This window comes from Trichosurus vulpecula, chromosome 3, assembly GCF_011100635.1.
Source record: "Trichosurus vulpecula isolate mTriVul1 chromosome 3, mTriVul1.pri, whole genome shotgun sequence".
Classification (NCBI taxonomy): Eukaryota; Metazoa; Chordata; class Mammalia; order Diprotodontia; family Phalangeridae; genus Trichosurus; species Trichosurus vulpecula.
Genome location: NC_050575.1, coordinates 316,106,090 through 316,132,312, shown reverse-complemented (window position 1 = coordinate 316,132,312; position 26,223 = coordinate 316,106,090). Strand labels below are relative to the sequence as shown.

Here is a 26,223-nt window from a genome sequence, read left to right as displayed (position 1 = left end):
TTAACATTGACTTAAAAGTGTTAAACAAAATCCTGTCAAATAGACCACAGTGATTTATCCAAGAAATCATTCATTATGACTGGGTAGGATTTTCACCAGGAATGGTATAGTTCAACATTAGGAAAACCAATATGGTCAATCATATTAAAAACCAAAATATTCAAAACCACAGAATCATCTCAATAAATGTGGGAAAAGCCTTTGACAAAGTACAACATTCCTTATGATAAAAATCCTGCAAAGTATATGTATATACAGAGACCTTTTTTAACATCCTAAAAAGCATTTATGTAAAACCAAAAGCAAGCATCATATGCCATGGCAATACACTAGACTCTTTTCCAGTAGATACAGGAATAAAGCAAGGATTCCACATTCCCCACTGTTATTTGATGTAGTTCTGGAAATGCTAGCAATGGCAATAAGACAAGAGAAATAAATCAAAGGCATAAAAATAGATAAAGAGAAGATAAAACAATCCTTCATTTGCCAATAATATAGTAGTTTATTTGGAAAATCCTAGGAAATCAGTAAAGATACTACTGAGATAATTAACAGCTTTAGCAAAATTGCAGGTTACAAAATAAACTCTCAAAAAGCAACAGCATTTCTATATAATAACAACAAAACATAAGAAGCAATAATAGGAAGGGAAATCCCCTTCCAAAAAACTACAAAATGCATAAAATATCTGTGGATCAATCTATTAAAACCCATAAAAGACTTATATAGATTCAATTACAAAGTTCTTCTTAAAGAAATAATAAATGACTTAAATAGTCAGAGGAATAGTCAGTGCTCATAGGTAGGCCATGACAATATAATTAAAATGGCAATACCTCAAAATTAATTTATACTTATAATGCTATGCCAATCAAATTACCAAAGGAATACTTTGTAGAATTTGATGAAATAATAACAAAATTCGTTTGGAAGACAAAAATCTATATATCGAGGAAATGATGAAAACAAGTAGAGATGAAGAGGAAATAGCACTTCCAGACTTCAAACTGTATTATAAAGCAATAGTCATCAAAACCATTTGGATTTGGCTAAAAAAAATAGGGAGATAGGTCAATAGAACAGACTAAATAAGAGAGATTCAGAAACAACGGAAGTGATAAACTATTGTTTGATAAAGTAGAAAACATAAATGACCTAAAAGAAAAACTCCATTTTTGATAAAAACTGACTGGAAAACTGGAAATCGATCTGGCAAAAATTAGCTTCAGACCAACATCTTACACCATACTCCACAATACATTCTAAATATACATGCAACTTTAAAACTGAAAGAGAAACAGATCATATACCTTTCATAGCTATGGGTAGGACATTCTTAACCAAACAAGAGATATGGGCAATTACAAAAGAAAAAATAGGTAACTGATTACTTGAAACTGAAAAGCATCTGTGTAGACAAAATTAATGTGCCTAAAAGAAAAAGGGAAGTAGTTGAAAGGGAAAAAAAGTTTGTATCAAATTTCTCTGATAAGGGTTTGTTATCCAAGATACATAAATAATTAACAAATGTACATAAAACTAATAGCCATTCCACAATAGATACGGTCAAAGGCTGTGAATAAAGTGTCCTCAAAAAAAGAACTTCCAAGTATTCACAGCTACATGAAAGAGTGCTCTGAATAACCAATAATAAGAGAAATCCAAATCAAAACAACTCTGAAGCTTCACCTTACACCCTGTAAATTGGCAAAAATTACCAAAAAAGTGACAATAGGAGGGGGTGGAGCTTTGAAATGGTGCAACCGTTTTGGAAAACAGTCCAGAATTATGCAAATAAAGTGATAAAAAAATATCCTTACCCTTTGAATCAAACTCTATTACTGGGCTTATAACCCCAAGGGAGCTATTGAAAAGAAAAAAAATCCTCATAAAAGTCCATAACATTTATAGCCTCACTTTTTTTGTGATGAATAAAAATTGGAAACAAAGTAGGTAGCTATTATTTGGGGAATAGCTAAACAAGTTATGATACATGAATGTAATGGAATATTCCTGTGCTATAATAAAATGATGGGTGTGATGAATACAGAGAAATATAGAAAGATCTATATGAACTAGTGCAAAGTGAAGTTAAGCAGAGCCAAGAAAACCATATATACAGAAACTACGTGAATATAAAGGGAAAGAACAAAACACTAAAAAAAATCAAATGAAACAAAATTATAAAGATCAAGCAGGATTCAGATGAAGAGATATGAGAGGACACCCCCAAGCTACCCCTTCATGGAGGCAGGAAGTGTTACACATTGCACACTTCTTTGGACCTTTTCAATATATTGATTGGTTGTTCTGATTTATTATTTCCCCCTCCAAAATACTACTTGTTATATGGAATGGCTGTCCGGGAAGGAGAGGGGGAAAGATACATGGGATATGGTGTTGTAAGAAATAGGAAATATCAGTAAAAACAAAATATACACCAACAAATGCAATATAATTTGGAGGGGGAAGGAAAAGGCATCTGTAGCTAGGGAAAGCAGGAAAGGCCTCATGTAGGTAGCAACCCTTCAGCAGAGCTTTGATGAAGACTCTGGATTCTAAGAGGTAGAGGTGAGAAGGAGGTGTATTTCTAGCACAGGGGTGAGCCATGGTGATGAGGAATGGAGCATTATGTGTGAGTAACAATTTGAAGATCAGTTTGACTAGAGTCTAAACCATGTGTATGAAGGATGGATAAAAATGCAGAATAGCCCTGGACAGGTAGGTTGGAATTGGCTTGTGAAGGGTATCAAATAAATGCCAAACAATTTGATTCTAGAGGTAATAGAGAGTCACTGTAATTTGTTGAGGAAAGGAGTGACGTGGTTAGTCCTGTGTTTTGGGAATTCTTTAGCAGCTCGATGGAGGATGGGTTGGAGTAGGGAGAGGAGAGTGGGCCAGGGCTTAAGGCAGGGAGACAAATTAGGAGGCTATTGCAATAATCTAGGTGAGAGATAACAATGACCTGAACTAGGGGGAGCAATCTTAATCTCATTATCATCCCCATTTGTAGAAGAGGATACGCATGTACATACGTGTGTGTGTATATATATATATGCTTAAATTTATGTACAGTTATCCCTTCCACATCACAGAGGTTAGGGGCGTGGCAACCTCACGATCTGGAAAATCCACATAAAATGTTTTGACCCTCCCTTCGTGCCAGAGAAGAAGTTTTTTCTTTTTCTTTTGTGGGGTGTTTACGGTACCTTATTGTAAAATTTAGGTTAAGCATTTCTGATTTTCTAAATTTTTTTCTGTGTTGTCTGCTGGCCTTTTCATGTCATCTGCAACTTTCACAAAACTCTCCCGAAATTCCCATTTACAGTCATTTCTTTGGCCAATCCACAATATATCAAAACTGTGATGGGGAAAGTTGTGATCTGGAAGGGATAAGTATGTGTGTGTGTGTGTGTGTGTGTATATGTGTGTGTATGTATATGTATGTATGTATATGTATAAGTATGTGTGTATATATGTGTATATGTATACATATATGTATGTATAGGTAGATTATATGTGTATGTGTGTGTAAATGTGTATGTGTACATATGTATCTGTACATGTATATACATGTATACATGCACCTACCACTATTATACCCTTTCTGAAGTAGCTACAAACATGCTAAAGGGGATTTGGGCTGCACATCACATAAAGTAACCCAACTTTTCAATAATAATGAGATTAAAGGTCACATTTCTATAGCCATTTGAAAGCCTGCAGCATTTTGTTCACAAAAACCTTCAGGGTTAAAGAATGTTCACGTTCTCACCCTTACAGATCAGGTGACTGAGGCTGAGATAGCAATGGCGCCCCTGGAGAGAAGGGCCTGAGCATCCCCAGCATCTGGCACAGAGCTGGTCTTAAGAGGCATTTGATGAATTGAGATCAATCACTCAGGTGTCAGCACTCAGACTTCAACCCAGGTCCTTCTCTTCCTCCTGCACCACAAGGCCTTGCTGCCAAACACTAAGCTAACAAAAGACCATAATGAATATATGAAACACACAAGATCAGTTTGTATTTGAGCTCTTGTGAGCACAAAGACTGATTTCCGCAGTCTGGAATATCTGCTTCCACTGGTATTTGTCTCTCTCTGTCTCTCTGTGTGTCTGTGCCTGTCTCTGCCCATGTTTCTCATTGTATCTCTGTTTCTCTCTGTCTCTGCCTCTGTCTCTGTCTCTCTGCTACTTACTGCATTTCTGTCTCTGTCTCTGTCTCTCTCTCTCTCCCTCTATCTCTAGGTCTCTGTCTCTATTTCTCTGTTTCTGTCTCTCTGTCTGATTGTCCCATCTGTCTCTGTATTGCTCTATCTCTCTGTCTCTTTCTGTCTCCCGCTCTCTCTTTCTCTCTGTCTCTCTCTCCCTCTCTCCATCCCTCTGTCTCTCTCTATTTCTCTCAGTCTCTATGTCTGTCTGTCTCTCTTTATCCCAGTCTTTGCCTCTCTATCTCTGTCTCTCTCTGTGACTCTGTCCCTCTGTTTCTGTTTCTGTCTCTGTTTCTCTCTGTCTGTCTCTCTCTCTCCCCTGACCTGGAGAGACAGCTCGCTCCACTTAGCAAGTGGAGCCCCTCACACATCTGTCCTATGGAGGCCTTCTGCATCTGCCTGCCATTCAGCTTGTTGAAGTGTGTGTTGACATACTTCTGTTTGTTGAAGAGAGTTGGATGCTTGTTTTGATGCAGACCAGGATAACCAAGGCCGGGCTAGTGTGCTGTCAGAAAGCTTCATGTGAAAATCTTAGCACCACTGCAACGAGGACCAGTCCTGGATCCCAAGAGTGTGGCTATTCTGAGCCCCTCCTATTGGGAGTCTATAACTGACTCTGCTTTTTTTAAAGTAGGAATGACAGGATTGAGGCCTAAGGCTACTGAAGAGACTTTCACCGGAGAGTCTCATTTGAACCAATATCTACAAGTACCAAGGATATAGTCAGTTATCTCAAGGGAGAGATACTCTCTGTAATATAATTAACAGAAATCAAAAAGGCAGACAACCTGCAGAGTTGGAGGATAAAGAGAGGAATTGGAAACTTGATCAGAGAGAGAGACAGACATAGAGACAGAGAGAAACAAAGACAGAGACAGAGACAGAGAGATGCAGAGAGACAGAGACACGGAGAGGGAGGGAGCAAAATTAATTCAACCATGAATTCCTTTTTTCCCTTGCCTTCATTATAGCCAATGAATTTGCTGGGTCAGTCATTCAAATGATTTAGAGAGCTCAAAAGATCTTAGATTTAGGACTAAGAGGGGCCTTAGAAGTCAACCAGTTCAATTACCTCATTTTACAGAACAGGAAACTGAGGTTTGTGAGGTTAAGTGACTTGCCCAGAGTTCCACAGTTAGGAAGTGTTTGCAGCAGGATTAAAACCTAGATCTTCCTGACTCCAAGTCTACTGTCCCTACACTATTGTTTGGACCGTATATGGGGCAGTGAGGTGTCATGGAAAGATGCATTTATTTGAAACTGAATCCAGGTTATTCCATGTAGAACTTGTGTGACTTTCTACAAGTCACTTCCTTTCTCATCGGTTTCTTTATCTGTAAAACGAGGTGACTAGACCGCATGATCCCTAAGGTAGCTCCTTTCCAACTCCAAATCCTATGAACAAGGGATTCTCAGCCAAGATTTTAGAGGAATTAAGGATCAGAGCTGGTGTTTCCCTTCTAGCCCAACACCTTCCCTATAGTCATCCTCCTGGCTCTGTTCAGCATCACTGATTCAGTGACAACCCAGACACCATGGCAGCCATGGTCCCCTGAATAAGCCCTAGCCTGTTCTGTCTTTATTCTGTAAACGTGTGCCTCAGCTAGATTAAAATCTTTGGTTGATGAGCAGTGAACATTTAATCCCTCCAAGATTTCCTCCCATTTATCCTGTTTATATCCTATATGTAAATACTTGTTTGCAGATCATCTATTTGGGAGCTGTTTTTGCCCTTCCTCTTTATCTCTAGTGCTTTACACAGTGCCTGGCACATAGGAAGGGCTTTAAAAATGCCTGTTGACTGACCGACTAACAGGCGGGTAATAAAGCTTCAAATCAAACAAATGCTAACAGGCATTCATGAGTGCTTCAGTGCTGTTTCATTTTTAATTGTTCTTCCTTTGATTTTCAAGTTCAGGCCTCTTTTTATACCTAAAAAGCATGTTAACTTTTAAAAGAATTCAAGAAGTTTGCATTAGTTCAGTGATGATGGATATTTGGCATTTTTTCAGAAATGTGCAAGGGTCACCATTTTAAAAAATGAATTTGTGTGTAGTGTTGACTTTGTTTAGACCCAGGCAACTCATGAAGGGCAATAACTAAGGCACAGAGGTGTTGGGAATTATGCCAGTGGAGAAGGGGTCCAAAGCAGTGAAATCCTGGATCCTTGCAAGAACAAGCTGAGGAAGGGTGAATACCATTCCTTACTGTAGTTTGGAGGTAAGCATGGGCTTTCCATGGCCATGCCAGTAGTAGATAAGCTCTGGCCACCACTGGCCAAGCCAACTGGCTTTGAATACAGATGGACAATGGATTTGGGCGCCTATTATTTGAGGACCAACTCTGCTAAGTGTAGAGAAGTTCATCACCAGACAATTAGCCATAAGGGGATGACCATCAAAAAATATCTACTAAGGCATAAATAGGTCAAGATCTGTGTCAATGAATAGGGTAGCAATATGTACAAAATCACAGTTCCTGGAAGTAGTGAAATAAGAAGTTAATTTTTGACACCTCCTATGTTCTCATGCATGACAATCCATTCTTCCCCGTGAGCTAGAAATGTTTAAGATCAAAAAGTGTCCATGTCCGCTGAGAGAGGCTGCTTGAAAGGAAGCAAGACAGAGCCCCTTTCAAGAAGAAAATTGTCCTATCTTCTCACCAGTGTCAGAATGTAGAAGTGTTTACAAAATGCTCATTAAAAGAAAAAGGAATTGGGAGATAGCTACAAAATCTGGTGCACAAGTTTACACTAAAGAGATAAGAAAGGCTAGGCTCCCATAGGCGATCCTGCTGTCCAATTAAAGCAACCTGGCTTTTTTTGGGGGCAGAGGAGGAACAGAAGGGAAAGAGACGGACAGAGTGAGGGAATGTTTCTGAAAGAGTTTCCAAACTTGGCAACTCCGGATGACATAAGTCAAGTCCCCTCCAGAGGATTCGGACCACTCGGACCACTGACACCTAAACTTCACAGGGCTTGGGGGCTTGAGCAAAGCCATGGGCTCCCGGGTCCTACAGCTCTATGCAGTCCTCTGCCTGGGAGCCTCCTTGGGATCTGGCAACCCCATCATGAGTCTGGAGGACTCTCCCCTGGAAGAAGATCTGCCCCTGCTTGACGATGTTTTTTCAGAGCAAGATGGTGTTGACTTTACTACTCTGCTACAGAGTGTGAGAAATGAATTTCTGAAGACATTGAACTTGTCTGAAATCCCTCTGCCCAATTCAGCCAAGGTCGACCCACCAGAGTACATGTTAGAGCTATACAACAGATTTGCAACTGATCGAACCTCAATGCCGTCGGCAAATATCATTAGAAGTTTCAAAAATGAAGGTAAGTTTGGGCTTTTGCTGTTATAAATTCAATTACACTTTTAAAAAATGAAGATATATATGTATATATCAGATATGTATAAATTCACACACATAGGATTGTGATCACAATTAGGCCCTAGGTTTCACTGGTGCGAGGGATTCCTGGGTAAGAAAATTCTCTCTACCAACAGAGTTCTGTATCTTCTCTGCAATTGACTGTCATAGGAAGTTGCCAAGTGCTCTGAAAGGTTGTGACTTGTACAGGGTCACACGGCCAATATATGTCAAAAAAGGGACTCACGCCCATGTCTTCCTGGCTCCAAGGATGGTTTTCTATCACTAAGCCAATATGTGTGCGTATGTGTGTGTGTGTGCATATGTATGCATTTATATTATATATAGACATCAATATTATATACATGTATGTGTATACTATATAGAGATAAAAAACCATATAAAATACTGTAAGCTCTTGCTGATACTGTATATACTTGTAAATGTATCATATTATATATAGACATCAATATGTACAGATGTGTGTATATAGTACATATATACACATTGTATGTATATTTATATATTATATATATATACTGTATGTATATTTTTGGTATAATATATACACACACTATGTATTTTATACATATACATACTCTGTACGTATATAAACACACACTTATATATGCCTATTGATGTCTATACATAATATAAATACATATGTAAGTCTATATAGAGTGCCAGCAAGAGCTTGCAGGATTTTTTGTGCGGTCTTTATCTAGACCTTGGCAGAGATGTCCCAGTAGACCTTGCAACCTGACACCATAGCACTACATCAGAAGTGGGCTCAATTTTCTTCTGATCAGATTACCATTTTCTGTTTGAATACCTTAAAACACAGACCGGCCATATCCCACCTGTCAGTCTGCCTCTAAGCTTTCACTGCCCATCAAGTTTTTTTATTGGCTTCAGTTTGTAAGTTTAACGTAAGAAGGAAATTCTGAAAACACAGACAAAAACTTTTTGCAGGATGACGTGACTGGCAATTTGCTAGGGAACAGTCCTATTTTGCATTTATATTTAAGAAAAGTTGAAATGGCATAGAAATGAAAGGGGCTACTATATTAAATTTGTTAGTAAAGGGTTAAGATGTATTCACACACTTCAGAAAGAACTTTCTTCCCGTAATCCAGCCAATCCTGAATGATCTATCTCCCTCCCCAAAACTTTTGGTAATAATTTATGTTCTTATTTCCTTTCATGCTATTATAATCTGCCTTATATGTCATTTATTTGTCCTCATGCGGTACGTCAACTAATAAGCAGCTGGAAGCTACATAAAATCAGTGATCTAGAGCTGGAAGAGACCTCAGAGTCCATTTACAAATGAGTAAAATGAGGGCCAAGGAGATTAAGTAACTCACCCAAGATCACTAGTTACTAGTAAGCATCATTCTGGAGATAGAACCTGTGTGTTCTCATTCAAACACTAATTCTCTTTCCACTCTACCAGCATTCCTCCAAGAGACTGCGCTGGAGTTGGATTTTTTTTTATTTGTCCTCAGCACCAGGCACTTTGACATGTACATAGTAGACATTCGATAAATATTTGTGGAATGAACTGGAACCAAAAGTATTCACTGACTCACATGACCTTAGAGTCCTATTTACAATTTCTAATTAAATACAGAACTTGTTCCTATTATTCCTTACAAATTTTAAAATCTAGCAGAGCTTTCTAGGTAACAGATAGGGCACCGAAGGACAGATGAACTTTGTCCAGGCTGCTAGATTCAGTAGCAATCTTATGCTTTTCAATAGCAACGTTCCATCACACATTGGGCTATGGTTTGCTCAATTTTTATACACTTCTTTATAGATCATAGATTTAGAGCTGAAAGGCACTTTGGAGATCGTGTCATTGTCCAACCCCCTCATCTTAAAAATGAGAATCTGGAGGCTGAGAGAGACTTAGAGAAAGTCACACATTGGAAGCCAGGCCCTTCTGATCCCAAGTCCAAGGTTCTTTCCACCTCTACCACATGGACTCTTTCTAATGTACACAATACAATTTAGGGGTAATTCTATTCATTTCTGTTGTTGTTGTTTGGGTCTGAGATTTCACTGGTAAAGAGAACTTCCTTGTGGGAAACTCTCAAAACCAATGTAGATCAGCAACTCATTTACACATTAGAGATGGTGGTGTGTGGTAGATGTTTAATAACCAGCTCTCTGAGAAAAACAAAAATGTACATATCACACACTTCTACTTTTAATCTGCACCATTAACACTTCCTCCATCAGTTTCTTAAGTCTGGATAATCAACAAAACAATTAATCAAGTCCAGATTGATAGGGTTTGATTATTTTTTAACAATAGGCCAGTAGGTTTGAGCTGGACTCCAACACATTCTTGCCTACAGAGTCACCTGGAAAACTAAGAGGATTGAGTGACTCACCCATCCATGCTCATACAGCTAGAAGGTGTCAGAAACAGGATTTGAACCCAATTTTTCCCCCACTCCAAGGCTAACCCTCTATCCACTATGCCCCATGATCTCTCAATGGTCCTTTCCAGAACTAAATCTGTGACTCTGTGACCTATATTCATACACCCATCAAACCAGGTAATAAGCAGCTTGTGTGTGTTTATTGATTATATAAGTTAATTTTTTAAATTTTTTTTTTACATTTCCAGAAACTGTCTTTTGTAAAACATTTTATACACACACACACACACACACACACACACACACACACACACTGCATTGCATTTGCTACCTACCTTTACATTTTGCTAGAACTTTGGGAGGAAAAATTTAGCATTCACTAATTTGTGAAAGAAGATAAATGGCATTTATATCTATAGACACCTTAAGCAGGCAAGTTCAACCTCAGCGTTAATCTCACTAGAGAACCTATTCTGAAGTGCTGCTGCCGCATACCTCCCTGCTTATCCCTAAGGGCTCCTGATCTGTTGAGAGACTGGAGAGTGTCATCATTCATATCCATGCATGAAAAGGAGCCATTGGCCATTCACAGTTTGCATTGTTAGTGAAAAACTAGAAACAGCCTCAAAGTCCAACTGTGAGAGAATGATTAAATAAACTGATATATTCATGGAGAAGGATATCATCATTAAGAACAAAGGAATTGGGAAGGAATTTGTTGAAGCAATACAAAATTGGGGAAAAAGCAGAATCAGGAAAATGGAGAATATTATTATGAGCATAAAAATGCACATCGGAAAGAATGAACAAAAAACAGGACGTGTAGCAGAAATAGTTCTGAATTTGGAGTCAGAGGACATGGGTTTGAATCCCAGCTCTATCACTTGCAACCTATGTAACTTTGGATCAATTGCTTTATTTTCCTGGGCCTCAGTTTCCCTAACTGTAAAATAAGATTAGACTAGACCATCTCTAAGGTCCTTTCTACTCAAAACCTATGAAACAAAACTGAGTTGCTATGACATTTTATGCATTTAAATTCATTTATTTCAATAGAAATAGTTTCAAAATTAATTGGCCATACTGAGTGTTTAAAATTGTCTATAATAACTCCTGTAAAAATGAATCTATTATAGATGTAGGCCAGAATTTTAAGGTTTGAAGATCTTACAATTCTCCAATGAAAACCAAAGGCTGAAAATTGAGCTCAGTTTGTGCATCAAACATTTAAAGTCTATCCTTAGTGATTAAGGATTTTAAGGTCCGGAACTAGAGGGAACTTAAAAAGACATGCAGGCCAGCTCCTTCATTTTCACATGAGTCAACTGAGGCCCCAAGGAGTGAAGTGACTTGGCCAAAGTCACACAGATGTTAAGGAGCAGAGCTGATAGCTGAATGTAGGCATTCTGATGCTATTAGACCATAACCACAGGAAGTGGTGGGAGAAAGCTAAAGCACCAGCAGCGGGGTGGCAGTGTGGGGCAGTGGACAGACCATAGGACATGTAGTGAGGAGACCTGGGTTTGAATAGAAGGTCCTAAGCCTACCAGCAGTGCAACCTTGGACCCCATCACTTCCTACCTGAAACTTATTTTTCTCACCTGTAAAATGGGGTTACAATACTTGTACTAAGTTACTACGTAACTATGAGAGGGTAAAGGCACTAATCTGGAGTCAGAAGACCAGCTGAGACATTGCTGTTGTTGTTTAGTCTTTTCTGACTCTTTGTGACCCCATTTGGGGTTTTCTTGGGGAAAATACGGATATGGCATGCTATTTCCTTCTCCACCCTATTTTACAGATGAAGAAACTGAGGCAAGAGGGTTAAGGGTCACGCAGCTGGGAGGTGTCTGAGTGTCTGAGGCTAGATTTGAATTCATGAAAGATGATTTCAATCCCAGTGTTCTATCCACTGAGCCACCTAGCTGCCCCCCAGCCCATTTTTCAGATGAGGAAACAAAGGCCAACATGGTAAAATGACTTGCCCTGGGTCACACAGCTAGGAAATGTCTAAAGCCACATTTGAACTCGGGTCTTCCTGACTCCAGGCCTAGGGTTCTATCCATTGTGCCACCTAGCCATCTCTTGGCAAGTCCACTTACCCTCTCACCGGTTCAGTTTCCCCATCTGTAAAACGGGAATAGTAATATCACCTACCTCAAGGCGTTGTTGTGTGGATCGAACAGGAGCATGTGTAAAGCATTTAAATGTTATCTATTATTATTGTTGTCATTATTATTATTAATTATTATCCTTCCCATCCCTCTTCAACAAAAATGTTATCTTAAAGGAGCTTTTAAAAATCTTCCTAGAAATATATACATATACATACATATATACACATATATATATGAATATTTGTGGTCACCCATAAAACCATTAGCTATCTACTCCATTTGCATACTTACAGAACCTCAAATATTTTTAATCCAAAAAAAAGTTTCCTCATTGGTCTCTTCTCCCTTACTCAGCTCTCCTCACACAATCGCCATTCATGTTACTGTGGCAAGTAAGGAGCTTCATGGCAGGGCCATCTCTGCTTCTCATATTGCTTCAGTGAAAAGACCTGAGTTCAAAACCCAGCTGTGCTACTTATTTACAGAATGACCTTAGCCCAGTAACTTCCCATCTCTGGGTCTAACTTTCTGCGTGTATACAATAAGAGGGTTGGACTAGATTGATAGTCCTTAAGCTGTTTCTGGGGCACAGCCCATGAAGAACCATGGTGCACAATGGAGACTCCTGAGTGGTTGTGTGATCACGAAATCAAGCTCCTGACAATTCCAAGGAGACTATGTGCGTGATCACAGGTGAACGTTCCATACAATTCACAGCGTGCATGAACGACGTTGCCACAGCCTTTGAGAACCACTGGGCCAAATGACCTCTAAATTATTTCCATCTCTAGATCCTATGACCCACCAGTTCAGTACTGAAGCAAGTATACACACCCACTGAGCTGACCTGGCTTCTCATCAGTCACCTTAGGCATTGGGCCTATGGCTCGGAATCAATCGAGATTTATTTGTTAAGTACCTGGTAATTAGAGCTCTCATCTCTATGTGCTCCAAGGTTTACAAAACGCTTTTCTCATAATGACCCTCGGAGGTAGGGATTATACTTATTGCTATTCCCATTTTATAGATAGGAAAACTTTGACTCAGAGAAGAAAAAAAATGTCTTGCCCAGGGGCATGCCCCTAATTGGTGTCAGATCCACAATGCAAATGTAGATCTTCCGATTAAAAAGCCAGTGCCTTGCTGCCTAACCTTGCGTGAGATGCGGTTGGGAATTCAGTAATCAGTGGCCAGGGCTCTGGGACTTGGAGTCAGGAACATCTGCGTTCCAATCTCGTCTCAGAGCCATCTAGGCTCTAAGGTCTATTTGCATTCTAAATCTATGAGCCTGAGATTCCTATAATTATGGCACGGTCCTTGCCCTTAAGAAATTTGCTCCTAGCGGAGAGAAGGAAATCTACACACAGAAAGTCTTCAAATACTTCAAGGACTATAACTTGGTCCATGCGGGTACTCCCTCCACCGGTGCAATTCACGGCTCCTCTCATCAACAACTCGATTCAACTCAACAAATATGTGTATGGTATAGGCGTGCTCATGGATATGGCACATGCCTTAATTTAATATAACTCAGTGGATGGTCCTGGAGAGGCGCTGTGGACGCCCAAATTCATCATCCGGTGATAGTCACCCTGTGACCAGTCTGGTGCTGAGCTTCTCCGAACTTAGCTAGTCATGAAAAGGTAGCTAACAATAATGAAAAGGACATGATGTGACAAATGAGTGGCAAGAACTAAAAAAAAGCATGGGGAAGGGGCAGAGAAGATTCCACTGGCGGTCAGTGGGAGGTGACGTCATCCTTGAAGGTGGTTACCTGTGTAAATAGGTGGAGAGGGGAGGGGAGAGAAAGGGAGAGGAGGAGAGGAGGAGAGGAGGAGAGGAGAAAAGGGGAGGGAAGGGGAGTGGAGAGAAGGAGAAGAGAGGGGAGGGGAGAGAAGGGGAAGAGAGGGGAGGAGAAGGGAGAGGGCATTTCAAGAGGGGGAATGACTTGAGCAAAAGTGCAGAGAATACCCAAAAAAGAGATGTGTTCAAGGAATAATAAGTAGACATTTGGAGTAGGAATTTCCTGCAGGGAAGAGGGAGGATAAACTTGGAAAGGTACATTGTGGGGGCTTTTATCACCAGATTGCTTTTGGACCATTCATTAACTGGTGAGGAACCACTGCAAGGCTTTGAATGAGGGATCCCCAAGGATGTTGCATAAGAGGAAAAATGCTAATTTGATAAGAAGATCTAGGCGCAGCTAGTGGCACAGTGGATAGAGTGCTGGGCTTAGAGTCAAGAAGACTCATCTTCCTGAATTCAAATCTGGCCAGGCTGTGTGAGCTTGGGCAAGTCACTTTACCCTGCTTGCCTCATTTTCCTCATCTGCAAAAATGGGCTGGAGAAGGAAATGGCAAACCACTCCAGTATCTTTGCCAAGAAAACCCCAAATGGGGACGCAGAGTGTCGGGAACGACTGAACGAGAACAAGACCTGAGCTTTAGTCCCAGGGCCAACACTTACTAGCTATATAATCAAATTGATTCACTTCCCTGAGCCTCAGTTCACCATATGTAGAAGGTAGATATTTGCACTCTACTTTACCTGGTCATCATGAAGCGAGACCTTCATAAGTCTTAAAACGCCACATAATTGTGTTATTCCTATATAAGCATAAATTATTACATCCATCAAAGCAATGTTTTTGAAAATGAATATGATACCAGATTAGAGGCAGGTAGACCAAATATAAGGCTACAGAGTAATCTAGGTATGAGGTGACAAAAGCTAGAAGAATACAAGCTCCTTGAGGACAGGGACTGTTTAATTCTTGTCTTTCTACACCCAGAGCCTAACCCAGTGCCGGGCACAGAGAAGACACTTAATAAATGCTTACTGAAATGAATAGGATCATAGATCTAGAGCCCTTCAGAAGGGATATTAGAAACCATCTAGCCTAACCCCTCATTTTACGGTGAGGAGACTGATTCTTGAAGAGTTAAAGTGCCTTGCGCAGGGTCATACACACAGTAGGTCACAGAGGCAGGGTCTGAATCCAGGCCATGTGACTGCAAAGCCAGGGATCTTTCCACTGTGCCATGAGGGACTAAGATGCAGACATAGGTCAAATGACTTACCCGTGATCGCATAGATAGTAAATAGCAAGAACAGGATTAAATTAAACTGAAATGAATCAGATTGAATTGAATTAGGGTGCTAGCAATGGAAGTGGAAAACAATAGATGGAGGCAAAAGTCATTGCAAAAGAAGCAAATAATATAATAATAGAAAATCAAAAGGAGAAGTTAAAAAAAAAACTAAGGATATTTAGCTGAGAGAAGACTTAGAGGGGACAAGGCAGCTGTCTCCAAATATTTAAAAGGTCACATCCTGAATGAGGGATTAAACTTGTTCTATTGCGACCAAAAAAAAAGGCAGAAGGAACAACGGGCACAAATCACAAGGAGATAGATCTGCGCTTAATTCAAGGAAAGACTTCCAATCAACTAGAGCTATTTGCAAGTAGAAGAGACTTCCTTGGGAAGCTATGAGTCTCCCTTTCCTGGGAGCCTTGAGGTGATACTTGTCAGTTATATCATCGAAGGGATCTCTGTTGAGAGGTAAATTGGACTGGAATCATTGGATTCTCTGATTTTGTCTGAGCTAATTATAAAAATGTATCCTGTTGTTGAGTTCTTTCAGTTGTGTCTGACTCTTCATGACCCCATTTGGGGTTTTCTTGGCAAAGATACTGGCGCAGTTGGCCATTTCCTTCTGCAACTCATTTTACAGATGAGGAAACTGAGGCAAACAGGGTTAAGTGACTTTTTTATTTGATCTGTCTGTCTTGGGGTAACTACAGGTTAGTCCAAAGCCCTCAAACACTGATATTGAAAATAGTTAATTAGATTTTGAGTTATCTCAAATTAAGGTAAGAGGGGTAAACCTGTCATTGATTCATAGATGAGTTGTTAAGACAGTTGAAGGAATTTTCAAAACTATAATTTAAGCAACTGTGTGTGTGTATGTGTGTGTGTGCGTGCATGCATGTGTGTATAATTCTAAAGTAGGGGCACAGAGACTTTAACTCACTGACAGTTATTTGATAGGAGGTCTAGGCTATAATACAGCAAACTGTACTCAGGATGTATTAGAATTCAGGATAAAAAGGATTTTCAGCTCCTCTCTAAAATTAAAAGGTCAGACTATATAAGGTCCTTTTTGATCTAAAGGCCTAAAAGCAATTATCTTTGAGCAGTCGCCTAATCCAACCCCATAATTGTACAGAGACATTTATATCCAGACTTTAGAAATCTGTTTAATGGGTTGCCATTCTTAGTTCTGGTGAAATTAGCTACATTGGCTCTCAGACCATAGACTCAGCCCTTTCAGCTTGATGGGATCTGCCATGTATGCCCTGTGCTAACATTGCCTTAGAGATTCAGAGGTCACCTGGATGCCACACATGGTGGGCATCAGAGAAAGACTTTTAGTTTGAAAGAGCTCCGGAGGAAGTTCAACTTCTATTAATAACCGATTTAAAGACAGAAAACCATATAATGTTAGAGTTGGAAAAGGTCACAATACCTTGGACATGAGTTGAGGTCATAGCTTGGTTCATAGGATTTGGAGTGGAAAGGGATCTTAGTGGTCTTCTGGGTCCGTTCCCTAATTTTATGGAGGAAAAATGTGAAGCCCAGCCAGGGAACCTAATTGTCTAAGGTTACCCAGGGATAAGCAGCAGAGTTGGGACCATAACCCAGGTTTTCTAATTACCAATTCAAAGCTCTTGCCACCTTAAGGCCCCCAACTAAAGGAAATGGAGAGGGAGAGAGGGAGAGGGAGAGGGAGAGGGAGAGAGAGAGAGAGAGAGAGAGAGAGAGAGAGAGAGAGAGAGAGAGAGAGGGAGGGAGGGAGGGAGGGAGAGAGAGGGAGAGAATGAGAGAGAGAATGAAACATTGGCATATACCACTCATCCACATTCTTGAAATATGACTTCCAGTGCCTATGCCCTGGGCCCCCGTGGTGCCTTTAAAATTGCTTTTTTATTCATATAATCATAAAATCATAGACTGTTAAAGTAGGGAGACAACTAGTAACCCTGAGGTCAAAGGATATGAGTTCAAATCTTGGTCCTATCAGTTACTGTGTGACCATAGAACAATTGCTTCCCTAGGTCTCGGTCTTCTCATCCCAAAAATGATGGAGTTGGACTAGAAGACCTCTAGGGACCCTGCCAACTCTAGATCTTCTGAACTAAGTGATTATTTCAATTTATGCTCTGATATTGTAGAAAACTTATGTTGCTTAAGGGAATGAGGAAGATAAGTTCTAATGAGGTTGATTGTCAACTGCAAAAGATTTTCTACCTAATCTTGGGGTCGCTGAGGCACGACATCTTGCACGTAGTAAGCAACAACTATCAGATTGAATTGAATGTCACTTGACTCTATTACTTTCATTTTGGCTTACTAGGAAGAGTGGGGAAGTTTTCATAGTTCAACTAACATTTATTAAATACTTTCTATGTGACCAGAATGATGATAGACACTGGGGATACAGATACCCCCAAAATGAAACAAATCTTACTCTCAAAAGCTTACCTTTTATCAGGGGAGAAAACATGTTCACATAAAAATAGGAGGTAGGGCATTGGCGGGGAGAGGGGGAGGGAAGGATGAAGTCAGGAAAGGTTTCTTATAGAAAAGGTAATTCTTGAGCTATGTCTTGAAGGAAGAAAGGGATTTAATAAGACAGGTGAGGCAAAAACATATTCTAGGCACAGAGAGCAACCAGCACAAAAATTCACAGAGATGGAGAACTAAATGGAAGATCAACCTGACTGTACTATAGCAGAAGAAGGGAAGAGATATATAGATCAATGGATACACACACATATACATGCACACACACACATATACACATAGACATACATGCATATACATGCATACATACATATACATATTTGCACACACATATAAATAGACATACATGCATACATGCATATACATATTTGCACACATACACACACACACACATATATATATCTGGAAAGATAGATCAGAACAAGTTATAGAAGGCATTAAAAACCAAACCAAAACCAGGAGTTTATGTTTTATCCTAGAAATAATAGGGAACCAACGGAGTTAATTTAGTAGGGTATTGACATAGTCACATCTGTGCTTAAAGAAAATCTCTTTGGCAGCTGTATGGAGGATGGATTAGAGTGTCAGGGAGACCAATTCAGAGGCTATTACAATAGTCTAGGCAAGAGGCGTTGAGAGTCTGAAATAAGTTTGGTGTTCAAGTGAGTAAAGAGAAGGAGTTGAATGTAAGAGATATTGTGAAGGTAGAAATATTAAGATTAGGCAATTTGTTGGATATGTGGATCAAGGGAGAGTGAGAAATAGAGGATGACACAGAGTTTATGAACCGGGGAAATGCCCTCAAAAAGTAGGAAAGCTTCAAAGAGATGTGGGTTTGTGGTAAAAGACAGCGAGTTCTGATTGGGATATATTGAATTCAAAATGACTCTTGAAAATCCAATTGGAAAGGTAGAAATGGCAGTTGGTGATGCCAAAGCTCAGAGGAGAGAGAGAGGGGGAGGGAGAGAGAGAGAGAGAGAGAGAGAGAGAGAGAGAGAGAGAGAGATTAGGCATGTCAAACAGGCAGGAGGAGAACCAGGAGAAAATAATGTCACAAAAATCCAGAATGGAGAGAGTATCTAGGAGGAATGGGTAGTCAATATTTCCAAGTGAAGCAGAAAAGTGAACAATAAAAACTGTGAAGTGTCAGTGGGGAGCAAGGGATATTGGGACTCTCCCTCCAGTGTCTTGGAAAATGTGCAAAGAAGGTACACTATAGCCAGTTCTGAAGCGAAAGATCAAGGATTCATGTGAGGGAAGGAAGGTCTCTAAAAACAAGTAGATGGAAAGAATATGAGAAGAAGACGATCAGAATGAAGAAATTTATTATGGATTGGCAATTCCTGAGGGCTCAGTGGAAGGCATAGCAAAGTTGGAATGGGACACGAATGGGGTAGTGTTGAGGAAGATAAGGAGGAGAGAATAGGAAGTAGGTGTTAAGGATAGTTTGCTCCTAGCTACAGGGTAATTAAGCAATACAGGGATAGAGATATAGGTGGTGGAAGTTTTCTGTCCGTAGCGGTAGTAGTGGGTGGGAGAGAGGATGTATTGCTCACAGTCTCCACTGGGTGGCGATGTAGGGCAAAGGCCAAGGCTACTGGGCCTTGGTTGCTGCCCACCCCTAGGGACTGGGTGAGAGTGGGACAAGAACGGCTTGCAGGGGCAGAATAGAACTCCAGGAATGAAATGACTCCTGGGAATGTAATCCTCTAGCCCCTGGTAGAGCTGTTTACTCTAAGCCAGAAAGTTCATGGGGGCCATGATGTTCTGGCTTTGTGGATGGAGAAAGAGAGCTCATGGATGATAAAATCAAAGTATAGGAAGTGACTCCATGAGGATGGGATGAGCAAAACAAAGGGAGCATTCCTGAGCTATGAACATGGCTCCCCGTCACCTACCAAATAAAGCAAAAACTCCCAACTCTTCATTGAAGGCACTCCACAATCTGGCTCCAAACTACATTTCCAGCCTAATCTCCTACCCCTCCTCTTCTGATGCTTCATGTTCCAGCCAAACTGGAGTAGTGTCCACGGCCCCCCCCCCCATCATTTTCATGCTTATCTCCATGTCTTCGCTCTCAATTCCTTGGGCCTGAAATGGACTCCCTGACTCTCTGCAACCCATATCTTCATTTGCCCAAGTCCCTCCCTCTTTTTAAGGTCCAGTTCAGGTAGCACCTTCTCCATAGAGCTTCCCCTGACTTTAACTCTATGGACAGAAATATTTTCTTATGAGAGATCTCAGATTTCTCATAGAACATTGCCTGGACCTATCCTTTGCATTTATTTCATTCTCCTTTATATCATAATTATCCATGTGTCTGTCCTTTCCCCAAATCACTCAGCCATATCTTACCCCATGCCATCTCTACCACTCGGACTATAAGCTGGTATACAGCAGGACCTGTGCTGTATCTCTCTGTATTTTCTAAACTTAGTGCAGGGTCTTGCATACTGGAAGCCCTGAATAGGTATTTTTTTAAACATTTGTTGCATGTGCAGCATATATATCTATTCTGTATGGAACATTTTTTTCTCATTTATAGTCAATGATTCTGCTTTATTTTAAGGTAATAGCTCCCATCTAAAAGCTGGGTTTTGTCCTTTTCCAGATCTGCTTTCTCAACCAACCAGCTTTAATGGACTCCAAAAATACCAACTCCTCTTCAACATATCCATCCCTCACCATGAAGAAATTGTCATGGCTGAACTCAGGCTCTACGCCCTGGCCCAGAGAAGCCACTTGCTATATGATGGAGTAGAAAGAAAAGTGACCATTTTTGAAGTGCAAGAAAATGAAGGAGAGGAAAGAAAAATGCTGGTTTTGGTGTCGGGAGAGATCTACGGAACCGGTAACGAGTGGGAGGCTTTCGATGTCACGGATGCCATCAGACACTGGCGAAGGTCAGGTTCTACTACCCACCGGCTGGAGGTTCACATAGAGAGCAGAAATGAGGAGGCTGGACTTTCAGAGAGAGGTCAGCTGGAAATTGACATCAGTGCTCACAACAATCATGTGCCTTTACTTATTGTGTTTTCTGATGACCAAAGCAGTGACAAAAAGGAGGAGAAAGAGGAGCTGAGTGAAATGATAGATCACGAGGACCTTCTGGAACTGGATGACCTAGAAGCTGATAATTTCCATGATGGCCCTGGGGAAGAAGCTCTATTGCAGATGAGATCCAACATTATTTATGATTCTACTGCCCGGATCAGGAGAAATGCCAAGGGGAACTTTTGCAAAAAGACTCCACTTTATATTGACTTCAAGGAAATCGGTTGGGATTCCTGGATCATAGCTCCTCCAGGATATGAAGCATATGAGTGCCGGGGGGTTTGTTCTTACCCTCTGGCAGAGCACCTCACACCCACAAAGCACGCCATCATCCAAGCGCTAGTCCACCTGAAGAATCCCCAGAAAGCTGCCAAGGCTTGCTGTGTGCCCACCAAACTGGATCCCATCTCCATTCTCTACTTAGACAAAGGGGTTGTCACCTATAAGTTTAAATATGAAGGCATGGCTGTGTCAGAATGTGGCTGTAGATAGCCAATGAGAAAGAAAGGAATCATATGCACGGGTAGCATCTTCAAGAACTGTAAATTTTGTACATTTTGAGTGCCTATTTAATAAAATTATTTAAGAAGGGGTGTACAGAAAACAGAAGGGGACTGCCTCAGAAGATTAGGTAGGTTGGTGGGTTGTAGAAAATGTATATTTTGCTATTCAGCCTGCTTCTTTCTGGGCGGATTTCCTTGTAATTTGCCATTTCCAGGCAACCTACCTAGAATTAAAAGTGGCACATCCAAATGACAATTTCTACACATTCTCTATGCAATGTCTCACATCACATATGGCTCCCCAATCAGAAAAATAAAGCCAATATGTACATATACATGCATATACATGTATATACATAAGCACTTGTATGTATATGTCGATGCCACAATACTTCATGACTTCGTCAGTGTGTTTCCTCCATTGACATATATCTCAAATGCCTCTACATCTTAAGAGATGTTTTTATTAGTTGCTATGGCCAAGAAAATTCATTATTGGGTGGATAGTCATCTAGAATTGAGCCTCCAGTCACTTAGCTAGCCTGGTCCTTGGGCAGCAGTCAGAATCCATCACTGGGCTCATATTCAAAGTCTTTCCAGTTTGGTAGGACTTGCCAATGTCTGTGTTCTTCAGCTTTCAAGAACCCAAAATCACTTTCACAGCAGGAGTAGATATCAAAGGATTATAGTGATCAATATATGTGCATGCATGTGATATGGATATGGATATATACACTCATGCACTCAGCAAAATAGCAAATTCACAGTATATCATAGATGAAAAGGACCTTAGAGATCATCTAATCCAAATCAACCACTTTATAGATGAGAAAATTGAAGCCTAGAAATGCTAAATGGTTTGCCCAACGCCACACAGATATAATATATATCTATGTATATACGTGCTTCTAAAAAGTTTCTATATTAGAGCACAGTTTTTATTTCTATCTCAAGCTAGTACAAGCCAGGGACTGAAAAAATCGATACAAAATTATATCACCTTAATCCCTTATGAAAAATGTAGTTTTTTTTTCTCAAATGATAACTTTTTCACCATTCTTTTGTCCTTCCCTCTTGTGGAAGGGCCTAGTGATGATGCGAAGTATTTGTATCAGGGAGGTGGTGTTTGATAGGGAAGTCACTTGACTTAGAGAGTTAACCTAGAACCCACAAAACAGTATTAATGTACAAATGATGGGATTGGTTTGACAGGATGGCATTTAGTGAACATAAGGAAAAAGTAAAGAACTTGGAGCTTATGTTTAGACACCAAGACCCATCCCCAGGGCCACAGGCCCAGTAGGAATTGTATTTTGTCTTTCACAATCCCAGGAGAGCAGAGTCCCTGGCTGGTATCTGCTTGTCTGGGCATTTCATTGTGGGCTGGAGACTTTCAAATGTAGGTTAAGCTATGAGGTGGCCACTGATGAGAACAGTCTTTAGGCTACTTCATAGATTTGTTCCAGAGGCCCCCCACTCCAGTAAGGTCACTGAACAGGGAAGGCAGAATCTCTCATAAAGGTGTGGAAAACTGGAATGATGAGTAGCTAAACCCAGGACATCTCTAGAAGTTTATGTAAGTCCCTGATATAAGCTTATTTTGTTGTGATCTGCCTCTTCCTGGTAAACAATAAATGCAGAAAAGTATGATTAATTGAGGGTTCTAGTGAACTGTGATGCAGTTTATCTTTGTTTTTCTGTTAGTTTGGTGACTTCTCTAGAGGGAGAAAAGGAAAAGAGCTCTCCACATAAGCTTTGAATGGAAACATCTGTGAAGTTCCTGCTACCCACCCCCACCACATGTGTAGTGGTGTCACATGCCATGTTTCCACTGCTCTTCTGCGACAAATGGAGATGATAAGAAGGTGTCAGAGCTGAAAAACAATAGACCCTTCACTTTATTTATACTAAGGTGCAAATTTGTCAGATTCTTGGGAAAGTCTAACTGCCTGATGATGCCTTCTCTGGTCACCGTCAGCTCCTACTTCATTCATCCATGTATACGCTGTACATTTTTATGGTAAAATTATCTTTCCTGGAAGTGATAAAGGACTATCTCTGAAAAAGCTAATTCTAACCATTCATGAGAATCCATATGAAAAAACTATCAGCCCGTAGCTAAAATACCCAAGTGAATTCTTCTCTTCTCCCCACTATTTATTGATGTATTTATTGTTGTAATATACTGTAGAATACTAAATGGTTTATTTTGTTTTGTTTTGTTTGTGATTCACACTTGGGGACAAAAAAAACTTTTATGGAACACATCAGATACTAGGCAAAACCTTTCAAACATTACCCTCCCTGGGTGGATGATGACTCATTTATGGCACGTTGTTGCCTAGAATTTCATCTTTTCTCACTTTGTAATTTTATTATTTTTGGCCAATTTCACATAACACCATCTACTTTGCATGCTATCAGTCTCTTGAAATATTTTACATTTTTGGAAATAGTGCAATTGAACTCAAGTGGGAAGGTTATAAAAAAGATTAGCCAATAAATGTAGATTGTCCTATTGTCTCATACCAATATGTTATCAGACTGTTCTATCTGTAATGCAGTGTAACTGCTCAAATAACACATCTCAAGAAGGAGAAACAAACACTTTAGGACTGGGAGCGGATCCTTTGGGAGAAGCTCATCACTGAGTTGGCTGAAAAATGATGCATTTTTCAGCCACGGAAATTCTTGAAGACCATCTACTGAGTCATAAATGGGTTGTAATCTGCATAGGTGGAGAGAATCAGTGAAATTGCAGATTACTGATACTTGAAAGTAATGTATATATGAATAGATATTAGAATGTGCACTGACTAATGTCAGTATTTAGTAGATTCAGTCCTCAAGGGTTTATGCTTTCTTCCCCATCTTGCTGAACTGGCCAGTCAATCAACCCAGGGCTTGACTGAATGATCAAAATGACTCATCTAGTGACATCACATAGATGTGGCCCCAACATGTTTAATTTACTCTCAGGACAGACCTTATATTATGTACCCTGGGGCAAAGCTAACTGAAAACCTCAATCCTGAGATGTCGGTATCCATTAAGACAGGCCACATGCGGCTTGTAGTACAATTTATGCAGCCCGCCTACATGCATAGAAATTTACATGCTTTAGTAAAGGAAGCCGAGCTACCACAGGCAAATCAAAATATATTCTCTATTGTTTCAATAAAAACTTAAGGTTGGACAGCCTTGCTTTAAAATATCATATAGTGCTCCTTACAGGATTCATCGCCTTCACTAGAAGTATTATTTATGGAAAACCCACTGAGAGTTGAATAGTAGACTCTTAGGTCATCTGGCCCAATAGACAACATGGTGCTGGAATTCCCAGCAGGAAAAATATTCCTGACATATAGCCTTTCCTGGAATACTCCCAGTATTGGGGCATTCACACTTTCCCAAGGTTATTTGCTCTTCTTTTAGATATGTCACTTGTTAAGAAGGTCCTCTTTATATGGAGGCAAAATTTGCTTCCCTATAATTTTCACCCATTATTCCAAATTCTACCCTCTAGAGTCAAACAGGACAAGCCTAATCCTGCTTCCCATGACAATCCTTCAAACAGCTGATGAAAAAGACCTAGCTCTCCTTAATGAATTCTTTCATTAGATTGTCAGCTCTGTGAAGGCAAGAACTGTTTTTTACCTCTTGTTGTATCCCTAGAGCTTAGCAGAGTGCCTAGCACATAGTAGGTACCTTATAAATGTTTATCGATTAATGACCATTAATGATTAATTAATGATAGATTAATGACCATTGGCTGGTTAGAGAAAAAGATTAATTAATATACTACCTTTCCTACTTTTGTTAAGGCTATCAATATTATGTCACATAATTCTCCATCAGTTCAGTTTAGAGTCCTGCATTTCTACAAGCAATCACATTCAATGAAAAAAAGAAACAATTCCATGGTAAAAACCTTGATAGTTTACTTTTCTTACTCCAAGAAAATTTATCATCAATGCCTTAGACAGAAGAAAGTAACATGTAGTATCAAAGACAATGAGAAAAAAAAAGTTTGTCTTAGCTGAATAATTAATTACTAGAGTATAAGCTGCATGAGTGCAGACTGTTTTATCTAGACTTTGTGTCTCTGAGTTGGTACATTGTGTTCTGCACACAGTAAATGCTTATTAAATGTTTGTTGAATCTCTTATTTTGAAAATAATTTATTACACACAGAAAAATGAGATCCATAACATAATCTGAAGCTAAAGACCATTCTGATTTTGTTTATAGGCTGAACCCCTGAATTCATCAGTGCAGGGACCCTTCAACATAGAAACTCCCTCTACTTATGCAGAATGGAAACTGTGTATAAACTATAGCCTTTGGGAGTTACCTGGGACACTGAGGCTGGCTCGTGATGGCATAGCTAGCATGTGTCAGAAGCAGATTTGAACTAGTTCTTCCTGATTCTAAGGTGCACTCTCTGCCAGATTTATGAGTTGTCTTTTAATTGTAAACCTTTCTACTTCCCATGGGCACTCAACTTTGTTAGCCCCTAACTACTTGCAGGGAGAAAAAAAGATCAGCATAAAACAATGGTGCTGTTTATTGAGCAACCATAAACATATGCTTTTGGAAAGAATTAACGGTGTGCTTCTCATTCAGTATCTCATTTAGTGCCTTCATGATAACTTTGTAAAAAATCTTTTCCTTACACTAATACCTAGAATGAAACCAAGACAGAAACTAACATCTTACTATATTAATGAACCAAATGTGTGCATTCAGAAAAAAATCATCTTGTAGAAAAAAGAGTATTTTGAAGAATGTTGTTTGCTGTTTAATTTAATTTTAGAAGCCATTTCTAACATTGTCCACTTGGTTTCCTCTCTTATCAACAGAATGTTACTATGAAATTCAATGGCCAATTTCAGTTCAAACTCTCAGCAAAGCATAACTTAAAGAAACAGATAACAAATAACCCTGAGTGTTGAGACCGCCCATGCAGGCAGCTACCATCCTTTCTTA

General features: G+C 39.8%; 1 protein-coding gene across 1 annotated transcript; it reads left to right on the top strand.

Moving 5' to 3' along the window:
- Positions 1-7,168: 7,168 nt before the first annotated feature.
- Positions 7,169-24,364, top strand: BMP10 (bone morphogenetic protein 10). The gene is made up of 2 exons (XM_036752170.1): positions 7,169-7,544; positions 20,289-24,364. The coding sequence occupies exons 1-2, from the start codon at positions 7,211-7,213 to the stop codon at positions 21,221-21,223; spliced, it is 1,269 nt and encodes a 422-aa protein (XP_036608065.1). The 5' UTR covers positions 7,169-7,210; the 3' UTR covers positions 21,224-24,364.
- Positions 24,365-26,223: the final 1,859 nt, after the last annotated feature.

Coding starts and splice junctions, on each gene's coding strand:
- BMP10 (XM_036752170.1), top strand. CDS start 7,211: ATGGGCTCCCGGGTCCTACAGCTCTATGCAGTCCTCTGCCTGGGAGCC. Junction 7,545..20,288: donor TAGAAGTTTCAAAAATGAAG/GTAAGTTTGGGC, acceptor GTCCTTTTCCAG/ATCTGCTTTCTCAACCAACC.